The sequence below is a fragment of the Podarcis tiliguerta genome (genome assembly GCF_965153285.1).
Source record: "Podarcis tiliguerta genome assembly, chromosome: 9".
Lineage (NCBI taxonomy): Eukaryota > Metazoa > Chordata > Lepidosauria > Squamata > Lacertidae > Podarcis > Podarcis tiliguerta.
In genome coordinates, this window is record NC_139542.1 from 59,244,153 (window position 1) to 59,265,721 (window position 21,569).

At 40.0% G+C, this 21,569-nt stretch overlaps 1 protein-coding gene and 2 long non-coding RNA genes across 5 annotated transcripts in view; 2 read left to right on the forward strand and 1 right to left on the reverse strand.

Moving 5' to 3' along the window:
• Positions 1 to 21,569, forward strand: part of LOC310657423 — a 290,637-nt gene that overhangs the window by 48,033 nt on the left and 221,035 nt on the right. The gene's annotated exons all lie outside the window — the stretch shown is intronic.
• KLHL5 (kelch like family member 5) overlaps positions 1 to 21,569 on the reverse strand; it is a 47,214-nt gene that overhangs the window by 2,982 nt on the left and 22,663 nt on the right. For all 3 annotated transcript variants that reach the window (XM_083458201.1, XM_083458202.1, XM_083458200.1), the window contains 9 exons: positions 19,728 to 19,910; positions 18,235 to 18,371; positions 16,151 to 16,347; positions 8,751 to 8,963; positions 6,432 to 6,618; positions 4,669 to 4,893; positions 3,259 to 3,421; positions 1,966 to 2,178; positions 371 to 542 (listed from right to left, as the gene is read on the reverse strand). In XM_083458201.1, coding sequence (XP_083314327.1) covers positions 371 to 542; positions 1,966 to 2,178; positions 3,259 to 3,421; positions 4,669 to 4,893; positions 6,432 to 6,618; positions 8,751 to 8,963; positions 16,151 to 16,347; positions 18,235 to 18,371; positions 19,728 to 19,870 — 1,650 coding nt within the window. In that variant the 5' untranslated portion in view covers positions 19,871 to 19,910. The remainder of the gene's footprint in view (positions 1 to 370; positions 543 to 1,965; positions 2,179 to 3,258; positions 3,422 to 4,668; positions 4,894 to 6,431; positions 6,619 to 8,750; positions 8,964 to 16,150; positions 16,348 to 18,234; positions 18,372 to 19,727; positions 19,911 to 21,569) is intronic.
• The window catches only part of LOC310657408, a 145,269-nt gene continuing 127,127 nt past the window's right edge, over positions 3,428 to 21,569 (forward strand). Inside the window, exon 1 of the long non-coding RNA XR_014501755.1 lies at positions 3,428 to 4,138. This is a non-coding gene — a long non-coding RNA (uncharacterized lncRNA). The remainder of the gene's footprint in view (positions 4,139 to 21,569) is intronic.

Here is a 21,569-nt window from a genome sequence, read left to right on the forward strand (position 1 = left end):
GGTCATAGGTTGAAGCCCCACATTGGGCAAAAGATTCCTCAAGGTTCCTTTCAGCCCTACAGTTCTGTGATTCTTATTTACACATGGCTTCACTTACTCACCTGGGATGACTGAATTTGAGCTGAAGGCAGGCTTCCAAAAGAGGCTGAGATTACTCTTAAAAACAGCAACATTTGAACACTGATGTTGCCTTCTACTAACTGAGATGATGGAGCCAACTACCTGCTATTGACTACTATGACTTGGAGTGGCTCTCCCAAGGTCACAGAGAGCTCTGCCAGCCAGACTTGCTATGGGATCACCTCGAACAGAAGATGCCAGAAATTCAACCCACCATTGATGTATGAACCCTCCAAACCTTAAGCAATACCTGTGTCCACTCATTTGTCTGGGGGTCATAAGACTCCACCGTGTTAAGGTAGGTCTGTCCGTCATATCCCCCAACAGCATACAATCTGTCTCCAAGAAGGCAGACTCCCACTGCATCTCTGCTGATGCTCATGGAAGCTACGGCAGTCCACATATCAGTTTTGGGATCATACCTGAAATAAAAACAACAGCGTAAGGGTTAGCTCCATATGTATGAAGTTCTGCCAAGAGAGTATTATATATGCTATTCTAATTTTTCCTGTTACTCCACACCCCGTATAGTATTTCAGAACTTCTTCTGACGGATTTCATTGTAACTTCACTTAGATCTTTTGCTTTCTATCATCACTGTTGGTACCGTTCTTACACATACACAGACCCTGATTGGAATTCCCGGCAAGCTATTTGTCAAATTGAGAACATGTTCATCCTACCCCTTAACACATTTATCTGAATTAGCTTAATCCACTTTTCCCCATTTTGTCCAAAATGAAGATCTGTGGTTTAATGCCATGGTCCGACATAATGTTTTCAGACATTAAGCCACGTCTCCCCATTCTGGACATAATAGAGAACTGTAGTTTTAAGCTAACCAAGATATGAATGCAAACAGGAGAGCAGAGGAATGAAAGCACAGGCCTGGTGCTCATTGCCAGCTTACTAAACTGACTTAGCAAGCCAGGAATCTACATCTGAGCTGGGCGAGACGTATGATAGATTCTCTTGCTGCAGACTGCTTCTGAAAACAAATTCTTTATAGAATTTGACATCTCTCATGTAATTTCTTTTTTGCTGCTTTATTTTAAAAATTAACATCCTCCATAGAATTTGCACTTCTGTTTCCGTTAACTAATGTCTTTGTTTACCAACATTCTGACCCAAGTTGGTGGATTTTTACTACTATCGTTTTGGTTAACAGCATCTTGCCCAAAGCCACACAACAAATCTCCAGTTGTGAAACGCAAACCCTGGCCCATGCCAAATCTCTCTGAATGGTGTCTCTTGCAACTGTTCTATAAAAAGTGCTACCATTGCAGAAATACTCCAAATCAATTGCTTCTACATAACCTGTATCTTTTACTTTTTACCTCCTTTTCTGCATCCTCCTGCACTATATGCTCAAGTGTTAAATGCAGATAATTTTAGGATGCTGTAAATGAGGGAAATGGGACAGCGAGAACCTTAAGTATTTTCATAAAGGTAAAGGTAAAGGTATCCCTGCCCGTACGGGCCAGTCTTGCCAAACTCTAGGGTTGTGCGCTCATCCCACTTAAGAGGCCGGGAGCCAGCGCTGTCCACAGACACTTCCGAGTCACGTGGCCAGCGTGACAAGCTGCATCTGGCGAGCCAGCGCAGCACACGGAACGCCGTTTACCTTCCCGCTGGTAAGCGGTCCCTATTTATCTACTTGCACCCGGGGGTGCTTTCAAACTGCTAGGTTGGCAGGCGCTGGGACCGAACGACGGGAGCACACCCCACAACGGGGATTCGAACCGCCGACCTGACGATCGGCAAGTCCTAGGCGCTGAGGTTTTACCCACAGCGCCACCCACGTCCCATAAGTATCTTCATAGCAACACTTTATTGCGTTAATACCTTTCCACACAGTCAGACAGCCTGGATGTCAAGTTAGAAGCTGGTGCATCATGGCCTCCAATAGCATAGAGAAACCCATTCCAGGTGGTTACCCCAACGCCACCTCTTCGTTTTGACATCTGAGCACAGAGTGTCCACTTGTTAGTATGAGGATCAAAGCATTCTACAGATTTGAGGCAAGAACTTCCATCCCGACCACCAACTGCATATAACCTGTAAGCATACAAATACATGCTTGTAATACTTTCTGAACACACACACACGATTCAAGCACGCATTGAATTAGATGGCTTACTGCGGAATAAAAATAGCATTAAGTCTAACACCTTAAAATCTTCCTCAGGGACAACGAAATCTGCTGCTGCCTTTGCTTCAAAGAGAACTCTCTTGGGATCCTATTTCTGAAAGAGTAAGTCTCACCCATTTTCTGATGCTTCTCTTAAAACCTACCTATAGTTTCTTGGTAACAAAGTAGCAGTTTTAAACAACAGCTTTGTCTCAATTCATTTCCACCTCAGTAGGTGGTGCGGCTTGTCCTTTGATGTTGCATTTAAATCTGAGAGTAATAATGTAATTCTAACCACATTTATGGGCTCATTTGTACAACAGATTTGAAAGTTTTATATATGTTACATTTTTCATCCCATTACTTATGTGGTCCTTTTCTATTTCTAAATAAATGAAGATGCAAAAAAATTCAAAAATATCAAAACAGGAAGCATATAATTTATGAAAAAGTGCATTATAAAAAACAACATAGTAAGAGGGTTTCCTACAATGATAGCTATTCCGATACTTCAAGGAAGGAATAATATTTCTCAGAAAAAACAAGAACTTATTGTTTTTCTTTCTTAAAGTGGATAAAATTGTCAGTTTCTCTTCAGCCATCTTACTGCTAAAGACAATTGCTTATGTTACCATTTGAGTTTTCAGGATTTTATACAGCATTATCAATTTGTTATTAAAAATACATTGCTAGATTTGACTAAGTCAAATTACTGGAACCATTTCTAGGACAAAAGAAGTCCTGCCTGCAGTCCTGAAACTATTAAACATCCAAGAGGAAATTAACAGTAAGGATTTAATGAGCACTGGATGTTTCCTGATACCCAATGAATATTTTAACAAGTGGATAGGACAAAAACATGCATACACAGCATCATTCAAAAGCCAGACACGCTGAACTCCTGGTAGATGACATCATTCCAGTGTTACTAAATTTCCTTTATATATGAGTTTTGAGTAAAATGTTATGGAATATTTGCCCTTATTTCTCTCTTTAGTCCTACTTACTTTCCACTTAATACTGCTACACCCACTGTGCTCCTTGGGGTTGACATACTAGCCACAAAGTTCCACTGGCGTGCCTGTGGATCCCATCTTTCGACGGTATTCAGATAGCTCCAGCCGTCATGTCCTCCTACAGCATACATAGGACCTTCCAGTACTGCCACCCCTTTGAGTTAAGAAGACACTATTATTTCAGAATGTGAAATGGCCCAATTGTTTATGACATACCGCAGTGGTTTCAAACGGTCACATCATCAAAAATGCTTCCCTCATCTATTTTTCTGATGAGGAAATCGGAACTAGGGCTTCTACAGAGTATTTTGAGACTCAGATGGAACCCTGGCCAAACTACTGAAAGGCATCCTACAATACATTCAACATCTTGTCCATCCGTATCTCCACTACATTACAACATATTTTTAAAGGAACATCCATTCATTCCTTTAGTAATTAATTCAATAATTTTCTGCCAAAGGAACCGAGGTTGCAGTGTTTATGGGGATGGATAAACTGCCTCTCTGGAAAGCCTGCCTACTGTCATTGATCAGCTCATTTAAGAATCCTGATAATTTCACCCGAAAGTTCAAAAGCCGCTGATGTACAGGAACAGAGAAACACTTGAGCCTTGACAAGCAGACATATCACAATATTTCTATAATATCCCTATCCTGCAACTGCCAATTAAGAATACGAAAACTCTCCAGTCCCTCACTCAAAATTAATGAAATGGGGAAAAGGGGGGGGGAAAAGATTGTCTCTTGGTTTTGGAGCCATTAGGTTTTGACTGCTACAATGTTTCCAGTCTTCTTTCTGTCAAAAGAAGGTCCAGTGACTTTCTCCCACTCTTCAAAAGAAAGTCAATCTCGATACAGTGGTACCTCGGGTTACATACGCTTCAGGTTACATACACTTCAGGTTACACACTCCGCTAACCCAGAAATAGTGCTTCAGGTTAAGAACTTTGCTTCAGGATAAGAACAGAAATTGGGCTCTGGCGGCGCGGCGGCAGCAGGAGGTCCCATTAGCTAAAGTGGTGCTTCAGGTTAACAGTTTCAGGTTAAGAACAGACCTCCGGAACGAATTAAGTACTTAACCCGAGGTACCACTGTATTGGGGGGGGGGTGTTTTAAGATGCCGTATAAAAAGTGTCTCAGAGAACTGCACATACCTACATGCAATATAGTGACCATACTTTTACTTCCCAAGCATGACACATAGGAAAGGATAATGCTGGAGATGACAATTAAATTAAAACCTTTAAAGTTTGATTCTGATTTTTGTCTCTTACAAATTACCTACTACTGATATCGAATGTACCAAAGAAGCCCAAGTAGCAATTTCAAGGAAGCATGTCATTGAAATGAGCTGATCACACCACATATCTTGCTTTTAGTTATAAAAATAGATACATACCCAGACCATGTCGGTGAGTGGACATAGGTGGCATCACACTCCAAGTTTTTGTTTTTGGGTTGTAACACTCCACTGTATTCAGTGTTTTCAGTCCATCTCTACCACCAACAACATACAACTTATCATCTAATACTGCCACTCCAAATTGTAGTCTTCTTCCATTCATATTTGCTACAGGAGTCCACATATTGGTACGGAGATCATACTTCTCAATGCTTGTTGCTCCTTAGCAGTAGTATAAAATAATATTAATTTAAAAACTCAAATCTTTGTGATCACTGTCCACAAAAATACAATAGATTTGGTTCAGATAGTGATAAACAATCTGATTACTTCTTTAAAAAAAGAATTATTCCCAACATACACACACGATACATTAGTTCTCATGTAGTTTCAAAGTGCATACTTGAGATGTGATGTCAATAGCGATTACATAAATAAGGTTCCAAATAATCATTTGCTAAATATTTTGTCCTACCAAATCTGAACGGACTGTTAACAACAATTTATGGACAGATATAAAATCAACTAGTATGTAGAACTATGTTCTATCTCACTTTCCTGGAATTTATATTTGCTCTCTCCTCAATATGTGTAACAAAATTTCTTCATTCATGCAATATGAAATACTAACTGAAGCTATAAAGAAATGTTCTGCAAGTTCAGCTGTATATTCAGAATCCATATTCAACACAGCATGAATGGTCACTTACAGGTGAAACTCGGAAAATTAGAATATCGTGGAAAAGTTCATTTATTTCAGTAATTCAACTTAAAAGGTGAAACTAATATATTTGCAATCCTTGTTTTGCTAATTTCATTTAATATTCTAATTTTCTGAGATGGCTAATTTGGGGTTTTCATCAGCTGTAAGCCATGATCATCACAATTATAACAAATAAAGGCTTGACATATCTCGCTTTGCATGTCACGAGTCTATCTCATATATTAGTTTCACCTTTTAAATTGAATTACTGAAACAAATGAACTTTTCCATGATATTCTAATTTTCCAAGTTTCACCTGAATGCAATCATTACAAGAACTTTTAAATAAAATACTTTGGTAACTAGTAATTATTTAAATATACTGAGATAGCTTCGGGGTTTTTTGAACTACGAATATACAGCATTGTATGTATACATCTTTATTAACAATATTAATTGTTGAACTTGATTAAGGTAAGGCTGGTATATTTTCACCAATAATATAATGGCCATCATGTGGTTATGTTTCCATTGATCATTTATTAGATTAAGAAAGATATGAGATTGTAAAAGCAATGAGAAGTTCTGCATCCATATTGTAAGCCTAGGTGTGCTATTTTCATGGAACACATACATTCCAGCAAGCTGAACCCTTCAGTTCCACCCACCCTCCTGTATTTCAGGTGGGTTTACAGGAAGGGGGGGGTTACGTGGTTGATATACATTTATATGTTCATACTTAATCTTATTACTATAAGCCACAAATATTTTAAACACAGTTGCATAGTGCTTCACAGATTTTCCTTTGGGGGTGGGGGGTGGGGGGAAGAGAACAGGGTGGTGTTTACAAAATGCTAGCTAACAGGCATCCTTGCAGCCGGCTTTTATCTGGCTGAAACTAAGTCACACATTCGTAGGGCCAGTTTTCAGCTCTTGCACAAAGAGCAAAAAATATACTTTTGCACTGAACAGGTGAAAACACTTACAAATTAGCCTCTCAACTCCTGAAGTGATATGTGCATTTTCATCTGTAGTACAGGCATCCTATAATCCATACCTTTAGTCGCATCCATGCCTCCAACTGCAAACAACACACCAACTGTAGATTTTCTAGGTTTTGTACGAGGACTTTGCAACATGGGCCGCCTCTCTGGCAACAGATGGTATTTCATTGCTTCCATAATGAGTTTTTGACATTCAATGTCATCTCTGAAGAGTGCATTGTTTTCCATATCTGCTAAAAACTAGAAAAAGGAGAAGACGATGAACTTGAGTAAAGCAACAGGAATATTCTGAACATAAAATGCCAAATTAACACAACTAACCTACAATCAATACAGAGAGTAAAATGTTGGTGTAAAGGCAGGGATTTTGATAGAGAAGATTACAGAGATAAATGAACACAACTTCTGTCTCTTTAAAGTTTAGCTAATACCTTCCCTGGGTGGGCATTTGGATCAGTATTGCAGTACTAAGGCTGTTTCCTGATTAAAATTTACACACACACCCTAATCTGCTATTTGTTCTGTTACAGGAAATTACATGTACACAGGTTTTCGTGTGTGCATGCCCATCATTTGGAACAGCATTTATGTCTTCCTATTGTTATGATCTTTCAAACATACAGATAAAATTTTATACAGTACTGCTATCTAGTTGCTAGACTCCAACCACTGCCATCCTCCATAACACTTTATAATGAAAGGAACAGAATACAGAATGAAATCACATTGTACTGTGTCAGTTTTCAACAAAGACCAATAAACCTTGGTCAAGGTTGACTTGGCATGCTTTGTTCCTAACATACCTGTACTGGCTGCAACATAACACTTCTCCCATAATGTTATGGCTCCTTTGAATAAATTATTGTGATTCTTGATTTAGTGAAGCTTGCTTCAGTTTGCAGTATGTAACATTTGCTGTATGCAAACCATTAATAATTCAGCATACTGCCTATCTTAGGTTTGATCTTGGTCACTTTCAACCACATGCTACAAATTCAGGTGGATAGCTGTGTTGATCTGTCATAGTCATAATAAATAACAAGATGAAAGATGAAAAAATCATCTTCAGGTACTCTGAAGCAGAGGTCGCTTCAACCTTATAACTGTTGATGAGTGTTATGGCAGTTGGTTCCATAGGGAAGGGCAAGGGATTTTTAAAGGGATAGATGACCAAAATTAGCTTTAGTATGTATAAAGGGACATGAATCTAGTATCCCTATTCAGACCATGTCTCTCCATAGTTTTTAGTTTGGTAATTAGTATCTGATGAAGTGTGTATTATACATGAAAGCTCATACCTTGAAAGCTTATATTTAGTCGATCTTAAAGGTGCCACTGGAATTATTAAAAAATATATATTTTCCATCTTTCATCTTGTTATCTATTATCACATGCTATAAGGCATACTTTTAGAAAGCTGTTCATGGCAGGTGGCCTTCATCTTGGTGAATCATGTTTGAATATGCTGCTTCATTAGCTTTAAGTGTTTTACTAAATTTTGATTTTCTTTTGCAAGCTGTCCTGGGAATTGGTTTTGAAGGGCAGGGTAAAGAGAAAACAATTTGCACTGGCTTGTTCTGTAACAGGGATGGGGAAATTCCAGCATACAAGCCAGCTTTGGCCTTTCCTGAAGAAGGCAGGACTGAACTCCCCCCAGGCATCAGTTGATACAAATCACTTCCTGAAAATTGAAACCCCTGCTAAAATGGGTGGGGGCACTCAATTTTAGCTGTAGTTTCAGTGGAAATCACTCCTGGAGCAAGGATGGACAACTGATAAAACAGGAAAGCCAAATCTGCTTTCTGATTCGTGATGGGGGCAGATGCACCTTGCTGTCTGCACAGTGCTTAGAAGTCCGGATATCAGAACTTCAAAGTGCCAAATCATCTGACAACATTGTGACAACTGGTGATCCGACAGGTGGGGCTGCCCACATGTCAAATTTCCCCCCTTGATGTCAATCCTGAAACAGATCTGCCCCACAGAACCAAAAAAATCCCCTACTGCTCCTCTAGAATAACCATGGATGCAATTAGTTTCTTTTCCTACACAAGACCCATATACAAAATTAATCAGAATCTTTGTCTTAAGAACATTGGGTAAATGTAAAATATGAAAGATGTTCAAAACAAACATTTATTTATAAAAGAACTAATTCAGCTGTAGGTCCTCGGGGAAACCGCTCCCTAATTGTTAAAAGCTTACATTACCACAGTGTGTTATGGGTGGCACTGTATTAATGGTAAGCTGATTCCCTGCATGAATGCAGAGGTTTCCAAGTGGGAGGCAACCAAACCATATCACCTTAATTTACTGGTATCAATTGGTGAAAGATGAAAGAAGAGCTGTACAGATTGCAAGCATTTATTTACCTGTGGTGCAAGTAATGGCAGTCTGATGTATGCCAGGAGGTTGCTGAGATCCATCTTTCTTTGTTCCAAATCATGTCTCACCCACGTAAGCAATGCATTGAGGATGGTCTCTTCATTTGGAATATTCATATCATCACTTGCTAAAAGCTTTGCAATTTCAGTGGCTGGTAACAATAAAAATTCTTGGTTTCTAATTACTTCCATGAAATGATCCTACAAAGTTTAACAAACAAAACATCTGGATATTAATGGGGAGACAGACCTTGTAAAGTATAACTGCAAATGGATATGTATGCTGGAAAATAAGCACTGCTTGTTATGTAACTTCCCACTCCAGTTTTGCCAAAAGTTTTACCTCTTTTCAGCCTCAGTCCCTTGTGGCAGGAAACTGCTGCTACCATGGCTCTGGAGTTAGTGCTGGTAGGTATGGCATTGCAGTGGTGGGCCAGACAACAAGCATACAACCCCAGCTTAAATTTGCGAAGACCTGTGTGTCTTGAAGAAAGGCAGAAGGGGAGAAGTCCAGGTCAGGATGCGCATAACAGCAACTCCTAAAGAGTTGCTTAAGAAAAGTTGGGGCAGCCTCCCCTTTCCCTGGAGGTACTTAAGGGCTGTGTGTCCTTGAACGAAAGCAGAAGCAGGGAGATGTAAGCCAGCAATCTCATGCTCTCAGCTCCTGAGAGAACCCTGTTCTTTATTTTGTAACATATGTAGCATTTATGTACATTTAAAATTGTAAACTGCCTTGGGTGGCATGGGAGAAAGGAATTATATAAAGAAAACAAACAGAGGAAGCTTCATTCAGCACTCAAAAGCTACCCAGATAAATTATTTGTCTGCAGAAAGTAGCAGAAGCTACATGTTCCTTTGTGAATTTTTTTAATGTTGTACAGGGATTTGCATTTTCTTCCCTGAATCAGTGTGTTTAAGGCTTGTGCAAAATTTGGAATTTTGGGCAAGAAGAAAGATAAATGAAGGCACTATGTTTTATGGAGCAGGTCCAGAGAATGAGCATTCCCTCTGACTGATAACCTCGGGACATTATAGCAACAATCTTCTTGGGACGTGGGTAGCCCTGGAGCTCCATACATACTGCCCAGGCTTGTGCCACAGGCAGGTCATTTTGGTGCTGATAACACAGCAGTTTGACTTCACCCCTGGAGGCACACTCCATTGTCTCTCGAGACAGATGCCCACTATTCTAGGGTTAATAGTAATAGTCTGCAGCATACCACACACTTCTTGGAAATCTTATTCAGTCATTACTTAAGCGTTTTAAGAGTCATCAGATATGGCCCATGTATTTTCTTTTCACATCTTTAATTTTTATTTGGTGTTTTCAACGTTACATCAAATAATGAAAGATACATTTAATACATAGAACAAAATAGAAAACGAAAGATAGGAGAAAGAGTAAAGAACAAAATTATAAACTGGGGACAAATCTCCCATAATATATATAGGGTTCACAAACTGACATAAAGAGAAGCTAAACTATATTATTATTAATCATTTATAAACTGCAATGCACAGATTAAAAATATAAGACAGTCCTTACCCAAAGGCTTACAACAGAAATGACAGAACAGAAAAGGAAAAGGATCAGGTAGCAGGTTATGTGAATGGTGAAAAATCTTTTCTATCTGAAACCTCAGAAAGCCTTTGCCAGTCAGAGTAGATGGCTACTTGGGCAAATAGACTTGATATAGGGCAGCTTCCTATGCCTCAGGTCTGTCTGTATAATATCACAATGTCTCTGGAGATTGGGATCTTCTTTCCATTGCACTGCTATTTCTATCCTAGCTGCTGTCACTGGGTGAGAGGTAAGGCCCTTGTGTGGTACTGCTTCCTTGCGCTCAAATCAAACACACAGAGAGAAATTAAAATTCATGAACAAATCAACAACAACAACAGAGTCAAAACATTTCTATTACAATTTGCACGTAACCATCAAAAGCCTGGCAAAATAAATACATTTTGAGTTGATTCCTAATGCATCCAATGTGGGGAGAAATTAGATCTTGAGCAGGAGGGAGTCTCATAGATATGGGGTGTTGTCAGAAGAAAGGCCATAGCTTTTGTCCACTAATGACAGAACTAGTAGGACCACATGTGTAGAACTTAAAGCATGGGTCAGAAGGTATCCATGGAGACAGCCCTCAAATACTTGTGCCAGGATGCATCATACATCACTGACCTCACAAACGAACAATTAAGTCTGTCACTGGAATCCTGGATACTTGGAGAAGACCACAATGTGGATGAAAGCTCTAGACACTTAACCATCTGCCCAACATTTATTTTATTTCTCACATTTATACCTCACCTTTACTCTATCATGGAACCCATGGTGCCATGCATGTAGTACACCTATCCTGGCACCGACCAGATCCAGATCTGCTAAGCTAAGGCAGAACCATAACCCTGATCTGCCTGAAGACAAGCAGAATATGCTGAGCTTTGAAGGGAATGAGAGTTACTAGGATTAGGTCTTGCAGATCAGCTCCTACACCCTAGCACTTAGTGACTGCACTTGGTTTGAATGAATTCATGCCTCCCGTTTACTGTCATCAATTTCCCTCTTGCAATGCAATCTATGCATATTTACTTAGAAGTCAATTCCTATTATGTTCAATGGGGTTACTCCCTAGCAAGTGAGTATAGATAGATGACTTCAGCCCAAGCTCCATTTCCCAACACACCTGCAGAAAATCTGCAAAAACATTGCAAGTAAAATCAACTATCTCATATACTTCAAGCTCCTATTGGCCACCATAAGGGCTAAAATGTGGAACACTGAATTTTGTACAACACATCACATTCTGCACTTGGGCTTCTAACAATATAATAAAGATATAAACCTTATTGCTTAAAATGAACAGTGCAATGAATAGAGTATAAAAATTGAGGAACATTATATTATTTTAATACAGGAGCAACACCCTCTTGTAAACTGAAGTGACACAGAACTGAAATCTGTCTCACTTATTTATATGTCAAGCTTTAGTACGTGAAACGAAACCATGCCAACCTTTTCAAGAAACACTAAACGCATTGTTCCATTAATGAAAGCTTATTAGTTTAGATCAGTCCTCTTGAGATTACTTGCTCGAAGATCTCGTAAACCAAGAAATACTTCAACTGAATCTTTGGCAGGCCCGCACACAGTTGTTTTCGTTTAAAATTAGTTGTGAAGTTGCATTATTGAACCACTCCTAGTTTCATATAAAAGCCTTACAAAAGAGCTTTTTATAAGACTGGATGTTTTAACTGCATATATTTACACATCCTACATGGAGTAAACAGCTCCTTAGATAAGGCTACATATGAACAGGGCCAACTGGAATGCCAAAACAGGTTTAAATGGAACTATAAATATTTCACATTCATTATATATTAATATTTTTTAAGCCTTCGTAAGAAGCAAAACAGTGTGGAGATGCAACAGAAAGAGGCTCTGGCGGGGACTCCTGCTCACCCCCTTGGCTGTCGGCCTGTGGGGTTCCACAGGGTTTTTGTTTGTCCGCCATGCTGGGATGTCATAAAGATGTCTGGAATCTGTGCCACCAATGTGTGGATGACACTCATCTCTCCCTCCCTCCCTGCTTTCCATCACATTCCGGGGAAGCTGTGGAAGTGCTGAACCAGTGTATGGATGTTGGTAATAGACTGAATGATAGCAAGAAAACTACAACTTAATCCGGACAAGACAACATGCTCTTGGTTAATAGAATAGGGGATCTAGAAATAAGAGTTCAACAGGTGCTGCATGGGGTAACATTTCTCTGAAAACACAGCTTTGTACTGTTTCTATTGAGTTGTATTTTACTAATTACCCTCCTTAAAGGACGCTGAGGAAAGGCAAGAGTGTAAATATTTTAAATAAACAAATGAAGCAAGCATGCACAAATGCTCCCTACTTTGCCTTTTCTGCTATTTACCACCATTTGAAGCACAATGCACAATAAACTGCTTTTAATAAGGTACAGTGTTTTAGCAATGGTATAGGTACACTGCACACTTATTATAATACTTTTAAAAATAAACATAAAATGGTTGCTGTTTTTAGTGCCAACATTTCCTTGCTTTCAAGCAGTTTTTAAGCAAATGAAATTAGTAGGGGATTTATCCTACATGAACATTCAATTGAACTACAGATTTCTATTCTGTTTCCATGGCAACATTCGTTTCAAACCATTATTACTAAAATTGAATTTCACGTCTCTGTTGGAACTAAACAACATTAAAAAAGGCCCTTGGAAGGGTTCATCTAGCACAACTAATTACTCTGGAAAATAGCTTTCTAAAATCCAACTAATTTAAATTTCATTCCTGTCAAACTATTAAAGGTTATAATTGTGTCACTGTTTATTGCAGTGTCAATAGCTTCAAGGTAGCTATTTCAATGGCCACAGCTTTATAATACGTCTCAAAAGCTTCTTAACAGAGGAGGAAATGGTGCATCAAAAGCATACAAAAGGTAGAAAGGCAAATGATCACGAACCATTGGGAAAAACAGAAAGGATATACCTTGCCTGTCTGAATTCTTGAGATGAAATCTTTAGCAAAAGTAGGAACAATTCTTTAACAGTTTGAGTCTCACATTATTCTAGGCAGAACTCAGACAGATGGAAAGGAAACAAACTAGTCTACTGCGGATACTGCGCATGGATTATTCTCATAGGCTCAACAGAGTACTGTCTACTCTCTTGACCTATTGACACATGCACAGGAAGTGTAGCAGGGTCCCCCTCCCCCCCAATCAGTTCAATCTTAGTTATTTGTACTCTGAAACTGTGCCAGAGTACATTATGCTCAAAGTGTGCTACTGGAGAACTGTCCAAACCTACTTATTATTATGTGGGCAAGTAAAGGTGAAGGATCAAGTGCAAAGTACTAGACCTGCATTGGATTACCCCAATGAAATTGACTGGCAACAGGTCAGGGCAGACAAAAGAAAGTACTTACTTGCATAAGATGATTGATTTATGGAATTCCCTGCCAGAAGATGCAAGGACGGCTGCTGGTTTCAAAAGGGATTAGAGACATTCGTGAAGAAAGGGTCGACCAATGGCAACTAGCTATTATAGCCAAATAGGATACATACTTCTGAATACCAGGCACCACTAAGCTCTCTTGTATAGATGCTCAGAGCATGTACTTTACACATTACAACAGTTCACCATATATCTACGAATCTGTGGAAGCACTGAGGACCAATTTCATATTTTGCAAAAGTAACCCAACTTGAGAGCAAGATGGCAGGTGAGTGGTAGAACACAGAGATCAGTTTATCTCTGTACCACACACCTGCCAAGTTGTTCTGAATACAGTCATACCTCGGGTTAAAGATGCTTCAGATTGAGCGTTGTCAGGTTGCGTCCCGCGGTGACCCAGAAGTAATGGAACGGGTCACTTCCGGGTTTCGCCGCTCGCGCAGACGCTCAAATGATGTCACACGCATGCGCAGAAGCGGCGAATCGCAACCTGAGCAAACGTGGGTTGCGTTCTGCTCAGGTTGCGGACGGGGCTCCTGAACGGATCCAGTTTGCGATCAGAGGTACCACTGTATACTGATATACAGTGGTACCTCAAGTTAAGTACAGTGGTGCCCCGCAAGACGAATGCCTCGCAAGACGGAAAACCCGCTAGACGAAAGGGTTTTCCGTTTTGGAGGTGCTTCGCAAAACGAATTTCCTATGGGCTTGCCTCGCAAGACGAAAATGTCTTGCGAGTTGTTGCGATTTTTTTCCGCTCCCCACCCCCTTTTTCTAAGGCACTAAGCTGCTAATAGCCTTTTAGCAGCTAATCCGCTAATCCCTTAAGCCTTTAATAGCAGCTAATAGCCGCTAAACCGCTAATAGCGCTAATCCGCTAATGGGGTTGCTTCGCAAGACGAAAAAACCGCTAGACGAAGAGACTCACGGAACGGATTCTTTTCGTCTTGCGAGGCACCACTGTACTTAATTCGTTCCAGAGGTCCGTACTTAACCTGAAACTGTTCTTAACCTGAAGCACCACTTTAGCTAATGTGGCCTCCTGCTGCCGCCGCGCCGCTGCAGCCCAATTTCTGTTCTTATCCTGAAGGAAAGTTCTTAACCTGAAGCACTATTTCTGGGTTAGTAGAGTCTGTAACCTGAAGCGTATGTAACCTGAAGCGTATGTAACCCGAGGTACCACTGTAATTTATTAAATACATAACTTGCCCTTCATTCCAAAGGAGCGCAGGGTGGAAAAAAGAGAACTAGTAAAAAAAAAAAATACAACAAAAATAAAATATAACGTATTTGAAACATTTTAAAAACAAGAACATCAAAAGTTTATATATCAATAAATCAGCTGAAAAATATTAATTATTTAGATTACAATCAAACCCCCATACACATATCAGGCTGGGGGGCGGGGTTGGATTGAGCAGTGGCATTCCTCTGCTTGCTTCTGCCAGCCTCCTACCACTCCACTGGCCCAGACCTTTCCCTTCTGCCTGAAAGTGCAGGAAGGTGGATGGTCTGCCAGCAGTATCCCTGCTGACAGAAAGTCCCAAAACGGGGCATTCTGAAAGTGGAACTGAGCTGGCCTCGAATCCACTTGATCTGAGCTGCTCTCACACCTAGCACAGACTCATTGCAAGACCAACTGCTGGTGCAAGGATCGTCCCTTTGCCCAGCCTTCCACTGCTGCTTCAATGAGCAACTTAGCTCCAGAAAGCTTCAGCGACAGCAACTGAAACTTTGGATTGCTTTGCCAGTGAGTGTGCTAAACCAATTGCATCAGAAAGGAAAATACCAGATGAAAGTGGAACAGAAAATACCAAACGAATGTCAGAACTGACTGACCCATCCCAAGTGTGTGTGTATATAGGAGTGCTCTTTCTAAGTGCTAAAAGCACTTCAGATATAATCACCACAAATATCATTATCCCAGCAATCAACAGTCCCCTAGGGTAGGGAAATTTCTTTTTCATGTCAGACACGGAGCAGCTTGCCCAAAGCAAATCACTTGACAGCAGAGATTACGTGAACCGTGAGTTTCCAGCTCACTATCTTATCCATAAGCCATGCCAGCTATTCGGGGGACATATTCTGCAGTACCCAAAACATTGTTATTCTCTTCCCTAGATCCCTGTAAAATAAAATAAATCCAGAGGGCAGAATTCAATGGGTCCCACCAATGGAAGCCCTGCACAAGAATTTCTGCTTGAGCAGTGGGACTTTCTGTCCCTTTTCTCCCCCTGCAACCACTGAAATTGGTTTTTGTGAGTCAAAGAACTTGCAGAACAGTGGGGGGGGGAGGGGGGATCATTCGGTCTGGCAAGCCAAAATACTTGCTCTGACAGAATGATCGCCTTAAAGCAATGTTCCTTAATAAACAGACAGTAGATGCACACATAAACAACTTACCATGGTGTAATTGTGGGCTACTTTGTGCAAATCCGTGCAACCCTGTGCATCTGCAAAGGACCGGATTCCAAGGCAATTTGATGGATGAAGCTGCTTCATTAAAAATTTACAGCAAGCTTCTACAACCTGAGAGAGCTGAAGAATACATGCTGTAGATAACAGGCACTCAATATTATCTTCTTTTAATTCAAGGCGACCTAGAAGAGTCCGAAAGAAGTTTAAGGTATTTAGGAAATAATAATATTACAAGAGCAACTCTGCTAGATCAAACCAATCTAAGGGAGGGAAGAGAAAGCTCTCTGGAGTGGACCCAGACTAAGTTAGTGGAACTTGGGTGAAATCTTTTTTTTTTTAAAATAATATTTATTAGATTTTTTATAGTTATAAAAAGAAAAAAAGGTAGAGAAAAACAATACACAGATTCAACAGACAATACATCAACAATAAAAAAGATACATTACAACAATACAACAAAAGAAAAAACAAAAACATTTAAACACACATCCAAGTTTCGTATCTATATCTTTCATTTGCTTGTTTCCTCGACTTCCTCACACCTCCTTTTTTGTATTCTAGTTCAAATTAGCTGGTTCAACAAATCCTTTCCCTCTTCTTCAATTTTTGTTCTATAATTTATCCTAATACAATTTAACTTTAAATTTTCCACTTTAGCGCATTAACAGTTAATATTCATATAGTTCTTAATAACACTTCTGCTAAAACCATGTAACTTCATTCCAATATTCTTCTAACATTCATTAATTTTGCAATATTTCTGTAAATATACTTTAAATTTTTTCCAATCTTCCTCCATCGACTCTTCTCCCTGGTCTCGGATTCTGCCAGTCAATTCCTCCATTTCCATATAGTCCATCAGCTTCATCTGCCATTCTTCCCGAGTGGGTAGCTCTTGTGTCTTCCAATACTTTGCGATGAGTATTCTTGCTGCTGTTGTGGCGTACATAAAAAAAGTTCTATCTTTCTTTAACACCAATTGGCCGACCATGCCCAGGAGAAAGGCCTCTGGTTTCTTCAGAAAGGTATATTTAAATACCTTTTTCATTTCATTATATATCATTTCCCAGAAGGTCTTAATCCTTGGGCACGTCCACCAAAGGTGAAAGAAGGTACCTTCCGTTTCTTTACATTTCCAGCATTTGTTATCGGGCAAATGATAGATTTTTGCCAGCTTGACTGGTGTTATGTACCACCTATAAATCATTTTCATTAAATTCTCCTTTAAGGCATTACATGCCGTAAATTTCATACCAGTGGTCCATAACTGTTCCCAGTCAACCATCATAATGTTATGTCCAACATCTTGTGCCCAGGAACTTGGGTGAAATCAATGGGAAAGTTAGTCATGACCAGTTATATTGATTTCAATAGGAATTTAGTGGAAGTGCAAATTAGTTAGTCTTCATCCAACCCAATCTCTCCACACCATTCAAAATTTAACAAACCTCTATCTATTATGTCCTCCTAAGTCATATTTTTTCTAAATGAAGAAACCCCAAATGCACTAGTCTTTTCTCATAAGCTAGACTCCTAGCCTCCAGCAAGGACAACTTTGTGTTCATGAGGTTGGAGGTACATAGAGGGAAGAAGCTGTGTTGCCATTTTCGCTGCCTGGTTTCCAGCTACAGGTCTGAGCTGTGTCCCTGGCTGGTACAGGGATGAGACTGGCTCAGACAGGCCAAAAGGAAGATCTTTTCACTCAAATCCTTTCCTGGGCCATAAAAAGGAGTTTTTGCCGTCTTCCCTATTTATATGTTTACTTATACTTTCACACTGCTAATAACTGAAGTTATCAGCATGGTTAACAATAAACACCAATGCTGTACCGCAAAACAGAATAAACATCTATATTTGGTTGGCTTTGTAGCCTGTACCCCAGTTACCAGATTATTGGTAGGTTAAGAGGAAATAAATGAGACAGTACAGATTTGGGGGAGCCACTGTATCAGGAGTTGGGTTTTGTTGATATTTGAGTAAACAGCCCCTTCCCTTCACAGCAGGTGAGAAAGCTAATAAAATAAACAAATGTACATACATTAGACAATTTTGCCAGCCACTTTCATTACCTGTATATGCATATTGCACCAAAGCCCATAGTGCATTTGGCTCAACACCTTCCATTTTGATTTCTTCTTGTCTTGCCTCTCTTACATCATTAGTAAACATGGCGGCAAAGTAGTCCGAGACAGAAGACAACACTAATCTGTAACCATATGAAACAAAAGATGTGAAAATGACATTCACATTAATGTCATTTTTGAAAGCATTTTAAACTTGACAAACTATGATATCATCTACTTCTCAATATGTTTCTCTTTGGTGCTTTACAACTTCACTGCCCAATAAGAAATACCACTTAAAGCTAATATGAATTTGGAGATAAAAATGAGAACTTTTTGGCGAAATGCAGTTCAATGGGTGCTAGGACTGGGCAATACAGTATATCAATATATCATCCAAAACCAGTTTGAAGTTCACATCACGATAACTGTTTCATAATATTTGAGCTGGAAATATATCGCAAATTACAATGTGTGTAAGGGCTAGGCAACATCTGGTTTTCAACATCGTGGTAACTCACCAGCTAAACATCATGATAACTCATCAGCTAAAAACTGCAATGTTATCAGCGTCTAAACCTCACAATATCACCAGCTAAACTTTGCAGTGTTATCACCAGCAACAGTGCAATGTTATCACCTCACAATATCACCAGCTAAACACTGCAACCTACCACAATGTTAGAAATAAGGATGGAAGTATACAGAGGCGAAATGTCCTGGCAACTGCTAGTACTTAGGGGACTAAAACAGATAAATGACAATATTATAAATCATCACAAACAGTTTCATCAGCAGGCAAGCCAAAATGCAACCCAATAGGACTTTTGGTTTTGGGCTTGGCTACCAAATGGTGGTATTCAGGACAATCCAAAGTACAGCGATGAGACATAGTGAATACAAATAATCTGGGACTGCAAAGCTTCATGGTAGTGACAGGGAATGATAGCAGCAACAGCGGACTGCAAGGCCTCGCGGCGGCAATGCAAAATCACAGCAGAAGCAGTGGTGGCCTGCAGGGACTCACAGCAGAGGCCTGCAGAGACTCGTGACTGTGACTACAGGTGACAGCAGTAGCGGCATTCTGCGAGGCCTTACGGCGAAAACGAGAGATAGCAGCAATAGTAGTGGTGGCCTGCGTGGCCTCGTGGCGACACAAGCAGTGAGGCTTGCGAGGCCTCACCGTGGTGGCAAGAAGTGGCGGCAGCCTGCAAGTCCTCCTGGCAGCAGTGGGAGGCAGTGGCAGAAGCTGTGGCAGCCTGCCTCAGCAAGGCCTTGCAGGTCACCTCTGCTTCTGCCACTGTCTCCTGACGCCACCACAAGGCCTCACAGGCTGCCGCTACTGCCACAGCCATGACAAGGCCTTGCAGGCCATTGCTGCTTTTGCCACTGCAAATCACCACATGAACATATTGCAAGTGGACTAGTTATGGAACTTTTTCAAACAGTCAATTTGGGAAGTTTGTTATAACTTAAGAAAAGTCTAATTGCATATTTACCTGTGTGCTGGAATCCGACGGTCACCAGCAACTAATACTACATCACATAACTGTTTGTGTCTCAGGTAGTTTTCCATCTTTTTAAAGGTTTGCTCTGCATGGTTAAGAGCCTGGAAAAATTCATCGGATGTACAAGGCTCCATCGTATGACACGATGACAGGGTCTGGCTGCTACTAGAAGTCCTGGAAGCACAAAAGATACATATTTTAAACTCATATTCACAGCCTGAGATAAAAGATGTTTGTATTATGCATTTCAGAAAATAACAGACTAATTCATTTGTAGGTATTTTTGACAAACTGCAGAACCTCTAACAGCTTCTTCCATATAAGACTTGCTGTGACTGACAAAAGATTGGATACTAATGGCACATATCATGAGGAATTTTTTTAAAAGTTATAATTCTTACAGTATTTAATCATTGCATTCCCACCAACAAAGGCATGCCAGTTTGTTCTACACTGCAAACTGCCTTTGTATTCCATTTGTATTATTCAGTTTCCACTTTCAAGTGCTACTCAGTTAAAGCAACCATACAATGTAGAATAACCACAAGTCATGAACTAAGTAACAGGTCAACAAAATACATATATATTTTAATGCCTTTTGCATTCCCTTGCATTTCCAATGCAATTTTGTTTTCCCATTGAACTTTTTTCTCTATATCAATATAAAACTAGCTGTATCTGTGGAAATGGTTTAAAAGTACATGACAGTATTTTTATAGAACAGTATACCAAAGAAGTCAGACTAGCTAACAAAGACTTCTTTACAGTGCAGTTTATTTTATTTACAGTTTTGCTGCTAAGTGTACGCAAAACAAAAACACTCTCCTGCACACACATCCAAAGAGATACTAAAGTCCAAGCATCATTTTATGAGCTCCAGCCATCTCTCTGAAGGCAACTGGAGCACCATGCTAATGAACATCTTATGCCAGGAAAAGTGGTTAATTGTTCAGCAAAGATGCAATTAATGCCACTGGCAATTATGTGATCATAATTAGGTTTCAAAATTAACAGCCTATTAAGAAGATATATAGATGGATGGTAGAAAGAAAGCAGCAGTGACCTCTAGCATGTCTTCCCACGCCAGCGAGAAGCAGAGCAGCAGGGGGCTCAGCTACAGCCAAGGCTGCAGGCAGTATGTTTGTGAAAGCAGGGCATCTTTGCCTCCTCCCATGGAGTAAAAAAACCACACACACTGCTGACTGGAAGAAGCTAAGGGTCGATGCCATCCCACCTATGCCTTCAAATGAGTGATGACTATATACATGCTTGAGAGAAGGGCCATCATCCACTTCTAACAGAGTCCACAATAGAGAAGAGTCATGTCCCTTCCCCCCCAATGAGTGTGGGTTTATTCTGCAAGCTGTCATTCACACAATAACAGTGCATCAGTGGTGGAGTTATACAGGACTACCTACACATCATTTAGTTTTATTACTTGTTATGCAATGCATCCCCAGTGTTTTCACATTATTGGCGTCTGGAGAAGCACTAAAACACAACAAAAGCAGGAAAGACACACAGAGAACATTTGTGGATTTCAGCAGGATATTATGGGACATGCACTGATGAAGCAGCATGTCCACACTGAATATTTTGCAGGCGCAAACTGCATTTTTAAATTGTTTTCACAGAATACAGAAAGAACACAAGGTAAATAAAGCAAGAAGAAGGAAACAAGCCCCCTTTGTACAACCTCCACACACACACCCCAGACAGGTCAGCCATCAATGAAATAAAAGATTAAAAATCAACCCAGAGTACTTTTCCACATGCAACCATGGGAGCCAGGCAGACAAAAATCATATTTCTTCATAGTCACATAAGCTATCA